The sequence below is a fragment of the Salvelinus sp. IW2-2015 genome, unplaced genomic scaffold (assembly GCF_002910315.2).
Source record: "Salvelinus sp. IW2-2015 unplaced genomic scaffold, ASM291031v2 Un_scaffold2392, whole genome shotgun sequence".
Lineage (NCBI taxonomy): Eukaryota > Metazoa > Chordata > Actinopteri > Salmoniformes > Salmonidae > Salvelinus > Salvelinus sp. IW2-2015.
Window position 1 is genome coordinate 120,446 of NW_019943714.1, and position 20,519 is coordinate 140,964.

At 43.9% G+C, this 20,519-nt stretch overlaps 1 protein-coding gene across 1 annotated transcript in view; it reads left to right on the top strand.

Moving 5' to 3' along the window:
- The window catches only part of LOC112073850 (cell adhesion molecule 2-like), a gene marked incomplete at its 3' end in the record, with an annotated part of 71,922 nt that overhangs the window by 46,708 nt on the left and 4,695 nt on the right, over positions 1-20,519 (top strand). Inside the window, 1 exon segment of the mRNA XM_024141091.2 lies at positions 2,692-2,829. Within this exon segment, the coding sequence (XP_023996859.2) occupies positions 2,692-2,829 (138 nt within the window).

Consider the following 20,519-nt stretch of genomic DNA (forward strand, 5'->3'; position numbering starts at 1 on the left):
GTAGGCTGGCTACACCTGGAAATGTACAGGAGACAGGTAGGCTGGCTACACTTGGAAATGTACAGGACTCAAGTAGAGTGTATCGGACACAGACAGACTAGAAATCATTTTGTATGGAAATTTGTCATTTGATCAATTCATTTACATTTCTCTAGTAGTAGTTGAGCTGCTGATGTTGAAAAACATTGTTAGTGCACAGGTCAAATTATATTTTGAATTTCCTGTCTTATAGGCTTCAGATAAAAGCTAATATTTCACTTAAAATGTTTGTTTTTTTGGTATTAAATAACAAACACCTTCTACAGAAGCCTCAGACACACACACAGGGATGGTTGGGTTGCATCATCAGAGGTACTCAGTCAAAGTTGAGTTGTCGATATGTGAGTGTTAATCTCTCTCTTCTACCCTTTAAAGCTCTATCCTCTTCCTTTTCCTGTCTGTTCAGAAGACGGATCACAAACACACACACCCTTTACACTGTCCGCCTTCGTCTGTTCAGATGACGGATCACACAGACACACACACACCCTTTACACTGTCTACCCTCGTCTGTTCAGATGATGGTTCCAGGTTCATCTCATTGTTTTTCCTGTCCTCCTCCCCGACACACTCTGAGCTGAGCTATATCAAATTCATGCAGCACTAGACCAGGTTTATGATAAATCCTCTGCCATACATAGGCTCCCGCTCAGCACAGTCAAAACTATTTTCTGTTAAGTCCCTGACAATCTTCTGAAAACATCTTCTGAAAACATCTGAGACCCTACCTGTTCAAAGAGTATCAATCCCCCCCCAAAAGGAACATAAACTTTTCTTGCACATGTACCTAGCTATCTGAAGATGAATGTACTGACTGTGACTGTGATATGTGGTTGTCCCACCTAGCTATCTGAAGATGAATGTACTGACTGTGACTGTGATATGTGGTTGTCTCACCTAGCTATCTGTAGATGAATGACTGACTATGACTGTGATATGTGGTTGTCTCACCTAGCTATCTGCAGATGAATGTACTGACTATGACTGTGATATGTGGTTGTCCCACCTAGCTATCCTGGAGATGAATGTATGACTATGACTGTGATATGTGGTTGTCCACCTAGCTATCTGAGATGAATTTACTGACTATGACTGTGATATGTGGTTGTCCCACCTAGCTATCTGTAGATGAATGTACAACTATGACTGTGATATGTGGTTGTCCACCTAGCTATCTGAAGATGAATGTATCGACTATGACTGTGATATGTGGTTGTCTCACCTAGCTATCTGAAGATGAATGTACTGACTATGACTGTGATATGTGGTTGTCCACCTAGCTATCTGGATGAATGTATGACTATGACTGTGATATGTGTTGTCCCACCTAGCTATCTGAGATGAATGTACGACTATGACTGTGATATGTGGTTGTCCCACCTAGCTATTGAAGATGAATGTACTGACTATGACTGTGATATGTGGTTGTCCCACCTAGCTATCTGAAGATGAATGTACTGACTATGACTGTGATATGTGGTTGTCCCACCTAGCTATCTGAGATGAATGTACTGACTATGACTGTGATATGTGGTTGTCTCACCTAGCTATCTGAAGATGAATGTACTGACTATGACTGTGATATGTGGTTGTCCACCTAGCTATCTGAAGTGATGTATGACTATGACTGTGATATGTGGTTGTCTCACCTAGCTATCTGAAGATGATACTGATAGACTGTGATATGTGGTTGTCCCACCTAGCTATCTGAGATGAATGTACTGACTATGACTGTGATATGTGGTTGTCTCACATGCTATCTGATGAATGTACTGACTATGACTGTGATATGTGGTTGTCTCACCTGATATTGAAGATGAATGTACTGACTATGACTGGATATGTGGTTGTCCACCTAGCTATCTGAAGATGAATGTACTGATATGACTGTGATATTTGGTTGTCCCACCTAGCTTCTGAAGAGAATGTACTGACTATGACTGTGATATGTGGTTGTCCCACCTGCTATCTGAGATGAATGTACTGACTATGACTGTGATATGTGGTTGTCCCACCTAGCTATCTGAAGATGAATGTATGACTATGACTGTGATATGTGGTTGTCCACCTAGCTATCTGAGATGAATGTACTGACTATGACTGTGATATGTGGTTGTCCCACCTAGCTATCTGAGATGAATGTATGACTATGACTGTGATATGTGGTTGTCCCACCTAGCTATCTGAAGATGAATGTACTGTATGACTGTGATAATGTGTGTTGTCCCCTAGCTATTGTAGAGTGAATGTAGTGACTATGACTGTGATATGTGGTTGTCCTACCTAGCTATCTGACGATGAATGTACTGACTATGACTGTGATATGTGGTTGTCCCACCTAGCTATCTGAAGATGAATGTACTGACTACGACTGTGATATGTGGTTGTCCCACCTAGCTATCTGAAGATGAATGCACTGACTATGACTGTGATATGTGGTTGTCCCACCTAGCTATCTGAAGATTAATGTACTGACTACGACTGTGATATGTGGTTGTCCCACCTAGCTATCTGAAGATGAATGCACTGGCTACGACTGTGATATGTGGTTGTCCCACCTAGCTATCTGAAGATGAATGCACTAATGCACAGACAGCGACCATATGTGTTGTATCGCGTTTTAACATGTGTAATTCTCCCCCGGTCCTGTAGGAGTGCCAGAGAAGCCAGAGATAGACGGTTTGACCAAGCCTGCCCTGGAGGGAGATGAGATCACTCTGACCTGCATGACCCACGGCTCCAAGCCTGCTGCCGACCTCCGCTGGTTCAGGAACGAGAAGGAGATCAAAGGTCAGGACACAGACATCTACTACTGTTACTACCCTTCATAGGTCAGTAGGTCAGAGGTTAGAGGTCAGGGGTTAGAGTATGTATGACCCCACGGCTCCAAGCCGCCTGCTGCCGACCTCTGCTGGTTCAGCAAACATAGAGAGATCATAGTCAGGACACTGTTCTACTATTCTTCTTCTTCCTCCTCCTTCTCTTCCTCATCATCCTCAGCTTCTTCCTCATCTTCCACTTCTTCCACTTCTTCCTCACCGTTCTCCTCTTCCTCATCCTCCTCCTCTACCTCCTCCATCTCCTCATCCACATCTTCCCCCTCCTCCATCTCCTCCTCACGTCTCCCCTCTTCATCTCTCCCTCTACTCTCCATCTCCCATCCACATCTTCCCCCTCCTCCATCTCCTCATCACATCTTCCCCCTCTCTCCCCTAATCCTCCTCCTCCCTGCCTCCTCCATCTCCTCATCCACATCTTCCCCCTCCCCACAATCTCCTCCTCCATACCTCCTCCATCTCCTCATCACATCTTCCCCCTCCTCCCCACATTCCTCTTCCTCCTCTACCTCCCCATCTCCTCATCCACAATCTCCCCTCCTCCCCCACCATCTCTCCTCCCTCTACCTCCCTCCCCATCTTCCTCATCCACATCTTCCCCTCCTCCCCCACATCCTTCCCTCCTCCTCTACCTCCTCCATCTCCTCATCCCACATCTTCCCCCTCCCTCCCCACCATCCTCCCTCCTTCCTCTACCTCCTCCATCTCCTCACTCCACATCTTCCCCTCTCCCCACATCCTGCTCTCCTCTACCTCCTCCATCTCCTCATCCAACATCTTCCCTCCTCCCCCACATCCTCCTCCTCCTCTACCTCCTCCATCTCCTCATCCATCTTCCCCCCTCCCCCACATCCTCCTCCTCCTCTACGCCTCCCTCCATTCTCCTCATCCACATCTTCCCCCTCCTCCCCACTCCTCCTCCTCCTCTACCTTCCTCCATCTCCTCATCCACATCTCTCCTCTCCCCACATCCTCCCTCCTCACCTCCTCCATCTCCTCATCACATCTTCCCCCTCCTCCCCACATCACTCCTCCTCTCTACCTCCTCCATCTCCTCATCCACATCTTCCCCCTTCCCACATCCTCCTTCTCCTTCCTCCTCTCCACCCATCTCCCCGCCTCCCACATCCTCCTCCTCCTCTACCTCCTCCATCTCCTCATCCACATCTTCCCCCTCCTCCCCCACACCTCCTCCTCCTCTACTCCTCCATCTCCTCATCCACATCTTCCCCCTCCTCCCCAATCCTCCTCCTCCTTCTCTGCCTGTACTACTACTCTTCATCATCCTCCTCATCCTTCTTCCTCCTCATCCTCCTACTCCTCTTCTTCTTCCTCCTCTTTCTCCTCCTCCTCCTTATCTTCCTCCTCCTTCTCATACTTCTTCTCTTCATATTCTTCCTCCTTTCTCCTCATCCTCTTCCTCCTCATCCCCCTACTATTCAACTCTTGTCTTTGCTGTAGGCTATGTGATTCTGATGGCTCAAACATAGTTGGAGCATCTGCAAGAGAAACTTGAAATCTAGGGTTGAGGCTGTGATTCCCGCAGGTCCACGTATCTTTCGCCTTGACTGTGTGTATCTGATTATGAAATTGTTTCAATGCTGGTCTGTGAGGTGGACTATTTGGTAGATTCACTGACCAGAAGAATAGCAGAGCAAAATCTCTCATTTGTTAGTCTGTTTGAACTGTTACCTCATCTCACCTGTCTTTCTGCTTCCCTCAACGTCTCTCCTTCTCCAAGGGGTTATCTCTTGGGTTAATCAAATCAAATCAAATGTATTTATATAGCCCTTCGTACATCAGCTGATATCTCAAAGTGCTGTACTGAAACCCAGCCTAAAACCCCAAACAGCAAGCAATGCAGGTGTAGAAGCACGGTGGCTAGGAAAAACTCCCTAGAAAGGCAGGAACCTAGGAAGAAACCTAGAGAGGAACCAGGCTATGAGGGGTGGCCAGTCCTCTTCTGGCTGTGCCGGGTGGAGATTATAACAGAACATGGCCAAGATGTTCAAATGTTCATAAATGACCAGCATGGTCAAATAATAATAATCACAGTAGTTGTAGAGGGTGCAGCAAGGCAGCACCTCAGGAGTAAATGTCAGTTGGCCTTTCATAGCCGATCATTAAGAGTATCTCTACTGCTCCTGCTGTCTCTAGAGAGTTGAAAACAGCAGGTCTGGGACAGGTAGCACGTCCGGTGAACAGGTCAGGGTTCCATAGCCGCAGGCAGAAGGGTTGAAACTGGAGCAGCAGCATGGCCAGGTGGACTGGGGACAGCAAGGAGTCATCATGCCAGGTAGTCCTGAGGCATGGTCCTAGGGCTCAGGTCCTCCGAGAGAGAGAAAGAAAGAGAGAAGGAGAGAATTAGAGAGAACATACTTAAATTCACACAGGACACCGGATAGGACAGGAGAAGTACTCAAGGGAGACAGGGAGAACGGTTAACCGTCTAGAAATTTGGTACATAGTCCCCCCATTTTAGGGACCAAAAGTATTGGGACAAATTAACATATGTGTATATTAAAGAAGTAAAACGTTTTGTATTTGGTTCCATATTCCTAGCATGCAATGATTACATCAAGCTTGTGGCTGTAAAAATGTGTTGGATGTGTTTGCTGTTTGTTTTGGTTGTGTTTCAGATTATGTTGTGCCCAGTATAAATATTAATTAATTAATTAAATTAATGGGGACTAATATAATGTTTCAATTTTGGAGTCACTTTTATTGTAAATAAAATGTTTCTAAAACACTTCTACATGAATATGGATGAGTGAGAAAGTTAGAGACATGAAAATCATAATCTCCCCTGTTATTGTAATTGTAAAACTGATACATTTTATGATTTATGCTTTACTGAACAAAAAATATAAACGCAACATGTAAAATGGTTGTGCACAAATGTATTTACATCCCTGTTAGGGAGCATTTGTCCTTTGCCAAGATAATCCATCCACCTGACAGGTGTGGCATCTCAAGAAGCTGATTAATCAGCATGATCCTTACACAGGTGCACCTTGTGCTGGGGACAATAAAAGACCACTTTAAAATGTGTAGTTTTGTCACAACACAATACAACAGATGTCTCAAGTTGAGATGAGTGCAATTGTCATGTTGACTGCAGGACTGTCCACCAGAAGTGTTGCCAGATAATTGAAGGTTAATTTCTCTACCATAAGCCGCCTCCAACGTCATTTTAGAGAATTTGGAAGTACGAACAAACGGCCTCTCAATCGCAGACCACGTGTACGGCGTCGTGTTGGTGAGCGGTTTGCTGATGTCAATGTTGTGAACATTGATGGCGGCGGTTCGGTTATGGTATGGACAATGAACACAATTTCATTTTATCAATGGCAATTTGAATGCACAAAAATACAGTTACGAGATTGTGAGGAAGTACAGCGTCATATTGTGAGGCGTTTGTTTTAAAGTAACTGTGACCAACATATGCATATCTGTATTCCCAGTAATTCCAATAGATTAGGGCCTAATGAATTTATTTAAATTGACTGATTTCCTCATATGAACTGTACATTATTGCATGTTCCGTTTATATTTTTGTTCAGCATACACATTTTAAGCCATGCAACAGTCTATGACTTGGGTGACTGGAGTCTTTGACAATTTTAGGGCCTTCCTCTGACACCGCCTGGTATAGAGGTCCTGGATGGCAGGAAGCTTGGCACCGGTGGTGTACGTGCTACCCTCCATGTGCCCTGCGGTCAGATGCCAAGCAGTTGCCACACCAAGCGGTGATGCAACCATTTAAATTGGAGACCAAATGTCAATTTAAAGTTTGTATCTTTTATAGACCCAATCCATAATATAGCACACTTACCATAATTTGCTTGTATGCAGGAGACACATTTCAGTTGAAGGCATTCAGTTGTACAACTCACTATTTATCCTTCTTTCCCTTTCCCTTTTAGTCCAGAAAAACTGGATACATTATCCAGGTCCTCAAAGAGGCACTTCAATATTGAGAGAGAACTTGAATCCTCAGCATACATTAATACTTTTGTCTCTACTCAATAAATGTTTTGACCCTTAATGTTATCATCAGAACTGACTTTTACATCTAAGAATTCTATGGCCATAATAAATAGGTATGGTGACAGAGGGCAACCTTGTTTGATGCCTATTGACAATTCAAAATTCTCAGAGAAGTAACTGTTATTTATTATTTTACATAAAGGATTGTTGCAGATTATTGAATTTTTTTACAAGATGGCAGCACAGTAGGATGTGTATATCTGTCTTTGTCTTATCCCGTGTCTTATCCTGTGTCTTATCCCGTGTCTTATCCCGTGTAAATAGCCAGTCTTTTTCGTATATATCTTAATCTCACTTTCTATCTACGAACTAAATATACTTTCCTGCAACCCGCCTCACCCAATGTGGTACGGATCTGCTATTTTTATTCATTATAACTGGAACTTCCATCAGGAGCTAGCCAGCTAACTAGCTACTAGTCTTTGTTAGCCACGGCTAGCGGTCCTCGCATTTTAACCCTAACCCCCGGCATCAGCCAGCCTTAGCTCGGACAATCACCTGCCAGTCTGCACAGTGCAATATCAACCCAGAGCATATCGGACTGCTTCTCTCTACCATATCATCGGATTCCTGCTGCTCTGGATCATTACACCGGATAATTACCCCGGATCATCGCAGGCTAGCTAGCTGCAAACGAGTGGCTACTGTTAGCTAATAACTCTATCCTGAAGCAAGCACCAGCTAGCCTTGAGCTAGCCTCGAGCTCGGCCCATATACCAGCTAATTCTAGGGCTACAATACCTTCTTTACCTATTAGCCTGGACCCTTTATTGTCGACACGGAGCCCCGCCGATCCATCACGACTGGACTGCCGACGTGATCGCCCGATGTGGTCTCAACAGGCCATTCTGTTACGATATCGCTGAAGAACCATCTGCTAGCCCCGGCCTGCTAGCTTTTCTGAACGCTGTGTCCCCTGCTCGCCCAGCGTGGTAGTGAATATTGTACAACACCCTGACTCACCTATTGCTGCTCTTTTGACACTATGATCACTCGGCTACATAGATGATGCCCCCTGGACTGTTTCAATAACATAGTACCTCATTTTGTTTACCTGTCGGCCCCAGCCTCAAACTCAGGTCCTGTATGTACATAACTGACCCGCTCTGCCCGTTCATCACCATTTACCCAGTGTTGTCTGAGCTCTCCTGATCAACACCTGTGATTTCTTTATGCCTCTCTCTAATGTCAATATGCCTTGTCTATTGCTGTCTTGGCTGGTTTTTTGTTGTTTTATTTCACTGTAGAGCCCTCAGTCCCGCTCAAAATGCCTTAGATAGCTCTATAGTCCCACACACATGCGGAGACCTCACCTAGGTTAACTGATGCCACCAGAGACAAAACCTCTCTCATCACTCAACGCATAGGTTTACCTCCAGTTTACCTCCACTGTACTTACATCCTACCATACCCTTGTCTGCACATTATGCCTCTAATCTATTCTCCCAAACTGCTACAGACCTATCCTACCCTGCCTTTCTAAGGTCTTCAGAAGCCAAGTTAACAACAAACAGATCACCGACCATTTCGAATACCACCGTACCTTCTCCGCTATGCAATCTGGTATTAGAGCTGGTCATGGGTGCACCTCAGCCACGCTCAAGGTCCTAAACATTATCATAACCGCCATCGATAAGAGACAATACTGTGCAGCCGTATTCATCGACCTGGCCAAGGCTTTCGACTCTGTCAATCACCGCATTCTTATCGGCAGACTCAACAGCCTTTGTTTCTCAAATGACTGCCTCGCCTTGTTCACCAACTACTTCTCCGACAAAGTTCAGTGTGTCACAACGGAGGGCCTGTTGTCCGGGCCTCTGGCAGTCTCAATGGGGGTGCCACAGGGTTCAATTCTCGGGCCGACTCTTTTCTCTGTATACATCAATGATGTCGCTCTTGCTGCTGGTGATTCTCTGATCATCCTCTACGCAGACAACACCATTCTGTATACTTCTGGCCCTTCTTTGGACACTGTGTTAACCTCTCTCTTGGATATGTGGGACGCTTGCGTCCCACTTGGCCAATAGCCAGGGAAAATGTAGAGCGCCAAATTCAAAATAATGATATAAAATCAAACTTTCATTAAATCACACATGTAAGATACCAAATTAAAGCTACACTCGTGAATCCAGCCAACGTGTCAGATTTCAAAAAGGCTTTTCGGCGAAAGAATAAGATGCTATTATCTGATGATAGCACAACAGTAAACAAAGAGAGTGTAGCATATTTCAACCCTGCAGGCGCAACACAAAATGCAGAAATAAAATATAAATCATGCCTTACCTTTGACAAGCTTCTTTTGTTGGCACTCCAATATGTCTCATAAACATCACAAATGGTCCTTTTGTTCGACTAATTCCATCCATATATATCCAAATTGTCCATTTATTTGGCGTGTTTGATCCAGAAAAAAACTGCTTCCAATTTGCGCAACGTCACTACAAAATATCTCAAAAATTACCTCTAAACTTTGCCAAAACATTTGAAACTACTTTTGTAATACAACTTTAGGTATTTTTAAACGTTAATAATCGATCAAATTGAAGACGGGTCTATCTGTTTTCAATACAGGAGGACAACAAACTAACACTACTTTTCTAGTCCTTGCGCAACTCTCAAACAGTACACATAACGTTACACTGATTCCAGATGTGTCACGTTCCTGACCTGTTTTCTTTTGTCTTGTATTTATTTAGTTGGTCAGGGCGTGAGTTGGGTGGGTTTGTCTATGTGTGATTTTCTATGTTGGGATGTTTGTGTTCGGCCGGGTATGATTCTCAATCAGAGGCAGCTGTCAATCGTTGTCCCTGATTGAGAATCATACTTAGGCAGCCTGGGTTTCACGTGTGTTTGGTGGGTGTTTGTATCTCGTGTCAGTGTTCGTGCCACACGGGACTGTTTTCGGTTTTGTCACGTTTGTTGTTTTTTGTATTTGTAAGTGTTCAGTTTACGTTCATTAAATAATGACCACTTTCCACTCTGCGTCTTGGTCCGATCCATGCTCCTCCTCGTCTGAGGAGGAGAACGACTATGACGACCGTTACAAGATGGCCGTACTTCTTCATTGCGCAAAGGAATGACCTCAACCTATTTCCAAAGACTGGTGACAGCCAGTGGAAGCGGTAGGAACTGCAAACAGGTTGATTAGAAATCTAGTATCCCAATGGAAACTCATTGAACAGAAAAAAATAAAATCTGAATGGTGGTTTTGGGGACATAAGTCCTGTTATACTCACATACATGATTCAAACAGTTTTAGAAACTTCAGAGTGTTTTCTATCCAAATCTACTAATAATATGCATATCTTATATTCTGGGGATGAGTAGAAGGAAGTTGAAATTGGGCACGCTATTTATCCAAAAGTGAAAATGCTGCCCCCTATCCTAGAGTTAATTTAATGTTAGAGTTAAGTTAATGCCAACAACATCCAGACGAGCTTCAATGCAAGCAAAACTAAATGCATGCTCTTCAACCGATCGCTGCCCGCACCTGCCCGCTCGTCTAGCATCACTACTCTGGACGGATACAAATACCTAGGTGTCTGGTTAGACTGTAAACTCTCCTTCCAGACTCACATTAAGCATCTCCAATCCAAAATTAGATCTAGATTCGGCTTCCTATTTCGCAACAAAAGCATCCTTCACAAATGCTGTCAAACATACCCTCGTAAAACTGACTATCCTACCGATCCTTGACTTTGTCATTTACAAATTAGCCTACAACACTCTACTTAGCAAATTGGATGCAGTCTATCACAGTGCCATCCGTTTTGTCACCAAAGGCTCATATACTACCCACCACTGCAACCTGTATGCTCTCGTTGGCTGGCCCTCGCTTCATATTCGTCGCCAAAACCACTGGCTCCACATCATCTATAAGGCTTTGCTAGGTAAAGCCCCGCCTTATCTCAGCTCACTGGTCACCATAGCAGCACCCACCCGTAGCACGCGCTCCAGCAGGTATATTTCACTGGTCACCCCCAAAACCAATTCCTCCTTTGGCCGCCTTTCCTTCTAGTTCTCTGCTGCCAATGACTGGAACGAATAGCAAAAATCACTGAAGCTGGAGACTCATATCTCCCTCATTAACTTTAAGCACCAGCTGTCAGAGCAGCTTACAGATCATTGCACCTGTACATAGCCCATCTGTAAATAGCCCATCCAACTAACTCATCCACATATTGTTATTTAAATTGTTTTGCGCTTTTGCATCCCAGTATCTCTACTATCTCTACATTCATCTTCTGCACATCTACCATTCCAGTGTTTATTTGCTAAATTGTAATTACTTCTCCACTACGGCCTATTTATTGCCTTCCCTCCCTAATCTTACCTCATTTGCACTCACTGTATATAGACTTTTCTATTGTATTATTGACTGTACGTTTTGTTTATTCCATGTGTAACTCTGTGTTGTTGTTTGTGTCGCACTGCTATGCTTTATCTTGGCCAGGTCACAGTTGTAAATGAGAACTTGTTCCCAACCATCCTACCTGGTTAAATAAAGGTGGAAGAATTCAGCATTCAGGATCCTAACACATTTTATAATCTGGAATACCCTTTGTTTTTGCTCTTTTCAGTTTTATTTTTCAGCCCTAGCCTAGTATTAGCTCAACATAATATTTTTTCTACATTATCCCAAGATAATGTTTTTTCTACATTAACCCAAGCTACTCAGTTCCTGATCAGATAACACCTCTTCTCTGTCAAGAGCCAGATGAGCTGACAGTTTAGAGGTGTGATCGATTTCAGCGTGAACAGTTTGAAACAAATTTAATTGTTCTGTTGGTCATTTGATAAAGGGATTGTTGCTGCTTAGACCAGGATTTACTAAAGTTCTTTCAGGAACTCTCTCTCCCTCCCTCCCTCTCTCTCTCTCCCTCTCGCTCTCTCTCCCTCCCCCCTCTCTCTCTCCCTCCCTCTCTCTCTCTCCTCTCTCTCCTCTCTCTCTCTCTCCCTCTCTCTCCCATCTCTCTCTCTCTCTATTTCTCTCTCTCCATCCCGCCCTCTCCCCCTCTCCTACATTGATTTAGGATAACCTCACATTGACTCCTGTCTCATGACCCAGATTCCCTCTCAGATTAACCGAGTAAAGATCTGAGAATGTGAATGTAATCAAGTGTGACCTGTCTCTCGTGTCTTTTAGCAGTCTGAAAGTCACCCACTGCTTTCCTAAATAAATAACCATTATAGGCTGCGTCCCTATATAGTGCACTACTTTACCAAGTATACGTTATTTCCCCAAAAAGCTTAAACCTTTATCTGAGGATTTATGCATATGTGCATTGGATTGTGCCCTCAATGATCGTGTCCCTACTTATAAATGTCTGGGGCACCTGGATTGACAAAAAAAACTCTCTTTCAAAAAGCATATTGATAAGGTAGTTAAGAAATTTTGAATTAAAATGTGTTTATCTAACAGGAATATGTCACAGGTCATTCATTAAGAGTTAAAGTTAAGAATTACAATATTTTATTGAAATAGGGCATGCCTTTCATAAAATAGCAGAAAACAAATCATTCTGTCGACATTCATACCAGTTATAGATTGTGGTGATATCGTCTATATGAATGGGTGGGAAGTAATGAATGTACTGTAAACCTTTATCTTACCATCCAAAACATTCTATTCGGATTAAAGATACTTTTATAAAACTAGATGATTACTTCTGGTAATACTTTGAAATCCAGAAAGGACATTTGCCCCAAAAAATTATTCGACAACTTTCTGTTTTCTATAATAACATTCAAATCAACATTGAAAAGAGGTCCAAATGTAAATGAGTCGGGCCGCCAGTCAGAGACCGCTGTGACGATGGAGAGTTGGACCGCCAGTCAGAGACCGCTGTGACGATGGAGAGTCGGACCGCCAGTCAGAGACCGCTGTGACGATGGAGAGTCGGACCGCCAGTCAGAGACCGCTGTGACGATGGAGAGTTGGACCGCCAGTCAGAGACCGCTGTGACGATGGAGATGTCGGACCGCCAGTTCAGAGACGCTGTGACGACGGCGGAGTCGGACCGCCAGTCAGAGACGCTGTGACGATGGAGAGTCGGACCGCCAGTCCGAGACGCTGTGACGAGTGGAGAGTCGGACCGCCAGTCAGAGACCGCTGTGAATGGAGAGTTGGACCGCCAGTCAGAGACCGCTGTGACGTGGAGAGTCGGACCGCCAGTCAGAGACGCTGTGACGATGGCGAGTTCGGACGCCAGTCAGAGACGCTGTGACGATGGAGAGTCGGACCGCCAGTCAGAGACGCTGTGACGATGGAGAGTCCAACTCCCTGCTCCTATAAATACCTAGTCGTCTCAGACCCTGTCTCCTATAAATACCATCTTCCAGTCTCCTGTCTCCTATAAATACCATCTCTCCCAGAATCCGTTCTATAAATACCATTCTCCCAGACTCCTGTCTCTATAAATACCATCTCCCCAACTCCTGTCCTATAAATACCATCTCTCCTGTCTCCTGTCTCCTATAAATACCATCTCTCCAGACTCCTGTCTCCTATAAATACCATCTCTCCCAGACTCCTGTCTCCTATAAATACCATCTCTCCCAGACTCCTGTCGCCTATAAATACCATCTCTCCCAGACTCCTGTCTCCTATAAATCCATTCTCCCTGTCTCCTATAAATACCATCTCTCCCAGACTCCTGTCTCATATAAATACCATCTCTCCCAGACTCCTGTCTCTATAAATATCGACCATCTAGTCCTGTCTCCTATAAACCATCTCTCCCAGACTCCTGTCTCCTATAAATACCATCTCTCCAGACTCCTGTCTCTATAAATACCAATCTCTCCTGTCTCCTATAATACATCCTCTCTCAGACTCCTGTCTCCTATAAATACCATCTCTCCCAGACTCCTGTCTCCTATAAATACCATCTCTCCTGTCTCCTATAAATACACTCTCCCAGACGCCTGTCTCCTATAAATACCATCTCTCCTGTCTCCTATAAATACCATCTCTCCAGACTCCTGTCTCCTATAATACCATCTCTCCCAGACTCCTGTCTATATAAATACCATCTCTCCAGACTCCTGTCTCCTATAAATACACCACTCCCAGACTCCTGTCTCCTATAAAATACCATCTCTCCACTCCTGTCTCCTATAAATACCATTCTCCCAGACTCCTGTCTCATATAAATACCATCTCTCCTGTCTCCTTAAATACCATCTCTCCCAGACTCCTGTCTCCTATAAATACCATCTCTCCCAGACTCCTGTCTCATATAAATACCATCTCTCCTGTCTCCTATAAATACCATCTCTCCCAGACTCCTGTCTCATATAAATACCATCTCTCCCAGACTCCTGTCTCCTATAAATACCATCTCCCTGTCTCCTATAAATACCATCTCTCCTGTCTCATATAAATACCATCTCTCCCAGACTCCTGTCTCATATAAATACCATCTCTCCCAGATTCTCTGTCTCATATAAATCCATCTCTTCCAGACTCCTGTCTCCTATAAATACCATCTCCCAGATCCTCTGTCTCTATAAATACCATCTCTCCTGTCTCCTATAAATACCACCTCCCAGCTCCTGTCTCATATAAATACCATCTCTCCAGACTCCTGTCTCATATAAATACCATCTCTCCCAGACTCCTGTCTCCTATAAATACCACGTCTCCCAGACTCCTGTCTCCTATAAATACCACTCTCTGTCTCCTATTAGAATACCACTCTCCCAGACTCCTGTCTAATATAAATACCATCTCTCCCTGTCTCCTATAAATACGCCACCTCTCCCAGTCCTGTTCCTAAAATACATCTCTCCAGACTCTCGTTCTCTATAATACCATCTCTCCCAGACTCTCTGTCTCATATAAATACCATTCTCCCTGTCTCCTATAAATACCACTTCTCACTCGTCTCCTATAGAATACATCTCTCCTGTCTCCTATAAATACCACCTCTCCTGTCTCCTATAAATACCACTCTCCAGACTCCTGTCTCTATAAATACCATCTCTCCCGACTCCTTGTCTCTATATAAATACCATCTCTCCCAGACTCCTGTCTCATATAAATACCACATCTCTCCCAGACTCCTGTCTCATATAAATACCATCTCTAACTGTCCTCTAAAAACTACCATGTCTCCTGTCTCCTATAAATACCATCTCCCAGACTCCTGTCTCTATAATATACCATCTCTCCCAGACTCCTGTCTCCTATAAATATCATCTCTCCAGACCTCCTGTCTCCTATAAATACCATCTCTCCCAGACTCCTGTCTTCATATAAATACCACCTCTCCTGTCTCCTATAAATACCACTCTCCCAGACTCCTGTCTCCTGCTAAATACCACTCTCCAGACTCTCTGTCTCATATAAATACATCTCTCCCAGACTCCTGTCTCATATAAATACCTCTCTCGCAGACTCCTGTCTCATATAACTACACCTCTCTTCTCCTATAAATCCATCTCTCCAGACTCCTGTCTCCTATAAATACCCACTCTCCACGACTCTCTGCATATAAATACATACCATCTCTCCTGTCTCCTATAAATACAATTCTCCCAGACTCCTTCTCCTATAAATACCATCTGTCCCAGACTCCTGTCTCCTATAAATACCACCTCTCCAGACTCCTGTCTCATATAAATACCTATCTCTGTCTCCCAATAAATACCACCTTCCAGACTCCTGTCTCCTATAAATACCACCTCTCCCAGACTCCTGTCTCATATAAATACATCTATCCTGTCTCATATAAATACCATCTCTCCCAGACTCCTGTCTCCTATAAATACCACCTCTCCAGACTCCTGTCTAATTAAATACCACCTCTCCAGACTCTTGCTCCTATAAATACCAACTCTCCAGACTCCTGTCTCATTATAAATACAATCTCTCCCAACTCCTGTCTCTATAAATACCATCTGTCCTGTCTCATATAAATACCACTCTCCCAGACTCCTGTCTCCTATAAATACCACCTCTCCTGTCTCCTATAAATACCATCTCTCCCAGACTCCTGTCTCCTATAAATACCATCTCTCCCAGACTCCTGTCTCCTATAAATACCATCTCTCCTGTCTCATATAAATACCAACTCTCCCAGACTCCTGGCTCATAATAATACCATCTCTCCCAGACTCCTGTCTCCTATAAATAACCAATCTCTCCTGTCTCATATAAAACCCACCTCTCCAGACTCCTGTCTCTATAAATACCACTCTCCTTATCCTATAAATACATCTCTCCCAGACTCCTGTCTCCTATAAAACCATCTCTCCAGACTCCTGTCTCTATAATACCATCTATCCTGCTCCTATATAAATACCATCTCTCCCACTCTCTGTCTCTATAAATACCACCTCTCCCAGACTCCTGTCTCAATATAAATACCATTCTCTCCTGTATCCTATAAATACCACCTCTCCCAGACTCCTGTCCTATATAAATACCATCTCTCCTGTCTCATATAAATCCATCTCTCTCCAGACTCCTGTCTCCTATAAATACCACCTCTCCCAGACTCCTGTCTCATATAAATACCATCTCTCCTGTCTCCATATATACCCCTCTCCAGACTCCTGTCTCATATAAATACCACCTCTCCAGACTCCTGTCTCCTATAAATACCATCTCTCCGACTCCTGTCTCATATAAAACATTCTCCAGATCTCCTGTCTCATATAAATACCATCTCTCCCAGACTCCTGTCTCATTGTGGCGGTTGGGATAACTATCTCAGTTGGATCTGTTCTGGTTTTTCTGCGGCGAGACTCGGAGGTGGAGGCGCCAAGTCAATCAGATGAGCACTCATCAGCAACATCGATTTCAGGCCCACTATCCGATCCTCCATCCGATTGCAGCTCATCTAAATCCTGCAGCATCTGCAGCCGTCAGTGTGATCTGGGGATAAAGAACCCAAGATGACTGATGGAATCGGGGTATGCACACACGTTAGATCTTGTCTGTTTGGGATGTTAATACTATCAGTATGGTGTTAGAGAGGACAGATCGTTAAGCTTGATTAGGCTAATAAGGAGAGGAGAAGGAGAGGAGAGGAGAGGAGAGAGAGGAGAGGAGAGGAGAGAGAGGAGAGGAGAGGAAGAGAGGAGAGGAGAGGAGAGAAGGGAGGAGGAGAGGAGAGGAGAGAGAGGAGAGGAGAGGAGAAGGAGAGGATGTTTATCATCACCTGAACGAGACAATCCAAATAGACTCTGGACCGAATTGCACCCTTTGGGTCCTGGTCAAACGTACTGCACTATAATAGGGAATAGGGTGCCATAGGGTCCTGATCTAACGTAGTGCACTATATAGGGAATTGGGGTAGCTCTCTTTTCTTTTCTTCCTTCCTCATCCCTCTTTTCTTTCCTCTCCTCTCCCTCTTCTTTTTCTTTCCTTCCCTCGTCCCTCTCTTTTCTTTCCTCTCCTCGTCCTCTCTTTTCTTTCCTCCTCCCATCCCTCTCTTTTCTTCCTCTCCTCGTCCCTCTCTTTCTTTCCTCTCCTCGTCCCTCTTCTTTCTTTCCTCTCCTCCGTCCCTCTCTTTTCTTTCTCTCCTGTCCCTCTCTTTTCTTTCCTCTCCTCATCCCTCTCTTTTCTTTCCTCTCCTCGTCCCTCTCTTTTCTTTCCTTCCTCGTCCCTCTCTGAATGGCACACACACATACCGACTGACTAAGTATCCTGAATAAAGCGTTCTCTCTCCCTCCTCCCCGTCCTCCTGTCTTCTCATCCATACTACCCAATGGGGATAAGACGCCGACAGCTCTGCAACTCTCTCTCTCTCGCTCCTCTGCTTCTCTAAATCAGCTGTTCTGCATGCTTAGTCACTTCCTGTTGAGGCTCAGAGCCTGCTCCCCCCCCCCCCCCCCCCGGAGACCAGGTGATTGACAGCTCTGCTGCGTTAGATACGTCTGGACAAACGGACGCGGGTAGAGACGATAGGCTGAAGGAGATGGGGAGAGAAAAAAATGAGAAAGAGAGAGAGTGTGGAGCGTTCAATCAAAAAGTTAGGTTTGTACAAAGTCAGATCCAGTGGAAAGTACTGGAGTAAAACTATTTTAAAGTGGAAACGCAGGGATGTGTTTTGTCTATGAAAATTATGTTAAAGGTAATTGTGATTCAACTCTGATGGTGATACGATAGGGATTACAATTATCATCATGAATATTAAGGCTATACGCACTTCATGTTACACTCATAGACAGTCAACCATGCAAATTGGCCTGGTTATTATTTATTTAGACATCACACATTATAGTCTTACTCTTATCCAGACATCGTACATACTGTCACTGAGATCTACAACACACATAGACACTGTCACTAAATCACATCCAATATTACACACATCAACCTACTGAGATTTACTACACACATAATATCTTGACAACATGTTCTACCATCTGTGGTTCACAGGCAAACAGGCAAACAGGCAAGGGACTAAAACACACTGCTAGAACCTTCTTTCTTGAATTCTAAACATCAGACATTTGAAATCTCTAATTTTGACCGTCATAATACCTCTTATGGCAGTAACTTTACAAGCACTAATTATGGTCAATAGTATCTAGTTATAGGAAGGGGTGAAATAAGTACAGCCAGTTATAATTGTAACGGTTTAGCAGATTATAAAAAAAGAAGATCAGTCTTTACATGGCTAAAAGAAAAGGAATATAACATATACTGTTTACAGGAAACTCCCTCTACATCCTTAGATGAAGTTGCGTGGAAAAAGGTTGCTTGGAAATCATTTTCTGTCAGGGACAAAGGAACTCAAAAGGTGCGATAATTTTTTCGAAGTATCTCTCTTTTTCAATATTTTTTGTAATAACATAGTATATGGGATTGATTTTAAGAAATTTGGCTTAATTCATTTGATTAATATTATGGTGTTTCTATTCCCGAGGATGGAATGGAAAATATGGCGCTGTACAACGTGACGGTTGGGAGTAGGTAGTACTGTTGGGAGTAGGTAGTACTGTCGGGAGTAGGTAGTACTGTCGGGAGTAGAGAGTACTGTAGGGAGTAGGTAGTACTGTTGGGAGTAGGTAGTACTGTCGGGAGTAGGTAGTACTGCCGGGAGTAGGTAGTACTGTCGGGAGTAGGTAGTACTGTCGGGAGTAGGCTACAGGATTGGAAGATTCTAAATTGTTTGCCTTCATTAGACAACTTTGTTCCAATATTTCTGTAAATCGGTGATATTTATTCCCATAGTAATTCATTATGGATCCATAACTAAATCAACATCTGCATTTTGAAAGAGTATTTGTATCATTATTTTATTAAGGAAAGCATAAAGATGCTGATGAAGAAATATAGTACTGTACAGTATATTTTACATTTGGAAATAAAAGCATTTAGAAGATATAAGCCACCTGCATTTGTTATTTTGGCTATGGTGCATTCTGACAAGTAAACATAGCCTACAAACATGGGAAGTGCCTAATTTCTTACATAAGGCAGAGTAGACCATGTCTGTACTACATAATTCGGGCACGCGGGAGACCGGGGTTCAATTCCCCGACGGGGAGGAAGGAGTAGGCTGTCCTTGTAAATGAGAATTTGTTCTTAACTGACTTGTTAAATTCAATCTGGAGTGCCTGTCGTTAGTGTCATAGCGTTGTCATATTGTCAGTTTGTAAATTCAGACCGCTTCGCTCTCGGAGCGCACACTGGACGTTCGGCCCGAGGAGTAGGGTTGATTTGAGTGTTCTGGCCTTACGACTGCAGTCAAGCACCCAAGCTAACGTTGGCTAGCTTGTTAGCTACTTCCAGACACAAATAAGAGACCACTCTGACCATTTTGCTCCCCCTAGCAGAGCTGGTTAGGCAGTTTTCGTGTTAACCAGAGCGTTGGTGACTATAACTGTGCTGCTGGAGACAATTTAATTATGCTACATTGTAAATAAGATAGGACAACATATTTAACCTGAATGACCATCAAATGAATCATTCGAAATGTTTGTTACTCACCGTTTTCAGTCTGCCAAAACGCCCTTAGTTTGTCGAGATAACGTTTACTGTTTTCTACTCTGTTGCACTAGAAAACTTGACATTTACACTCATGTTCTGGTGAAGGTAGATTTAACCCACTGGCTGGGTAAAATATGAATCATTTATTGTTTAGTGTTGTGTTCTGTAGTGACTTTGCTGGCATGCATGTAAAACATTTTGTTGAGTTTGCTCCACCAACATTTAAATGGTAAAATTGGCACTGCCATAACCCAACCACACACACACACAACAACACACACACACACACACACACACACACACACCACCACCACACACACACACACACACACACACACACACACACACACACAGTCTCACACACACACACTCACACCACACTCACACACACACACACTCTCACACACAACACTCTCACACATACACCGCTTCACAAACACAACACACACACACACATACACACACACACACCACACACACACACACCACACACATTCACACTCAGACACTCAGACACTCAGACACCAGACACTCAGACACTCAGACACTCAGACACTCCCCATGGTGTACGGTTTGTTTATGTGGTGAAGATGAGTCTGATCTGAATGGCGTCAGTGTTTTACCAGGGAGGACAGGTGGCTGTT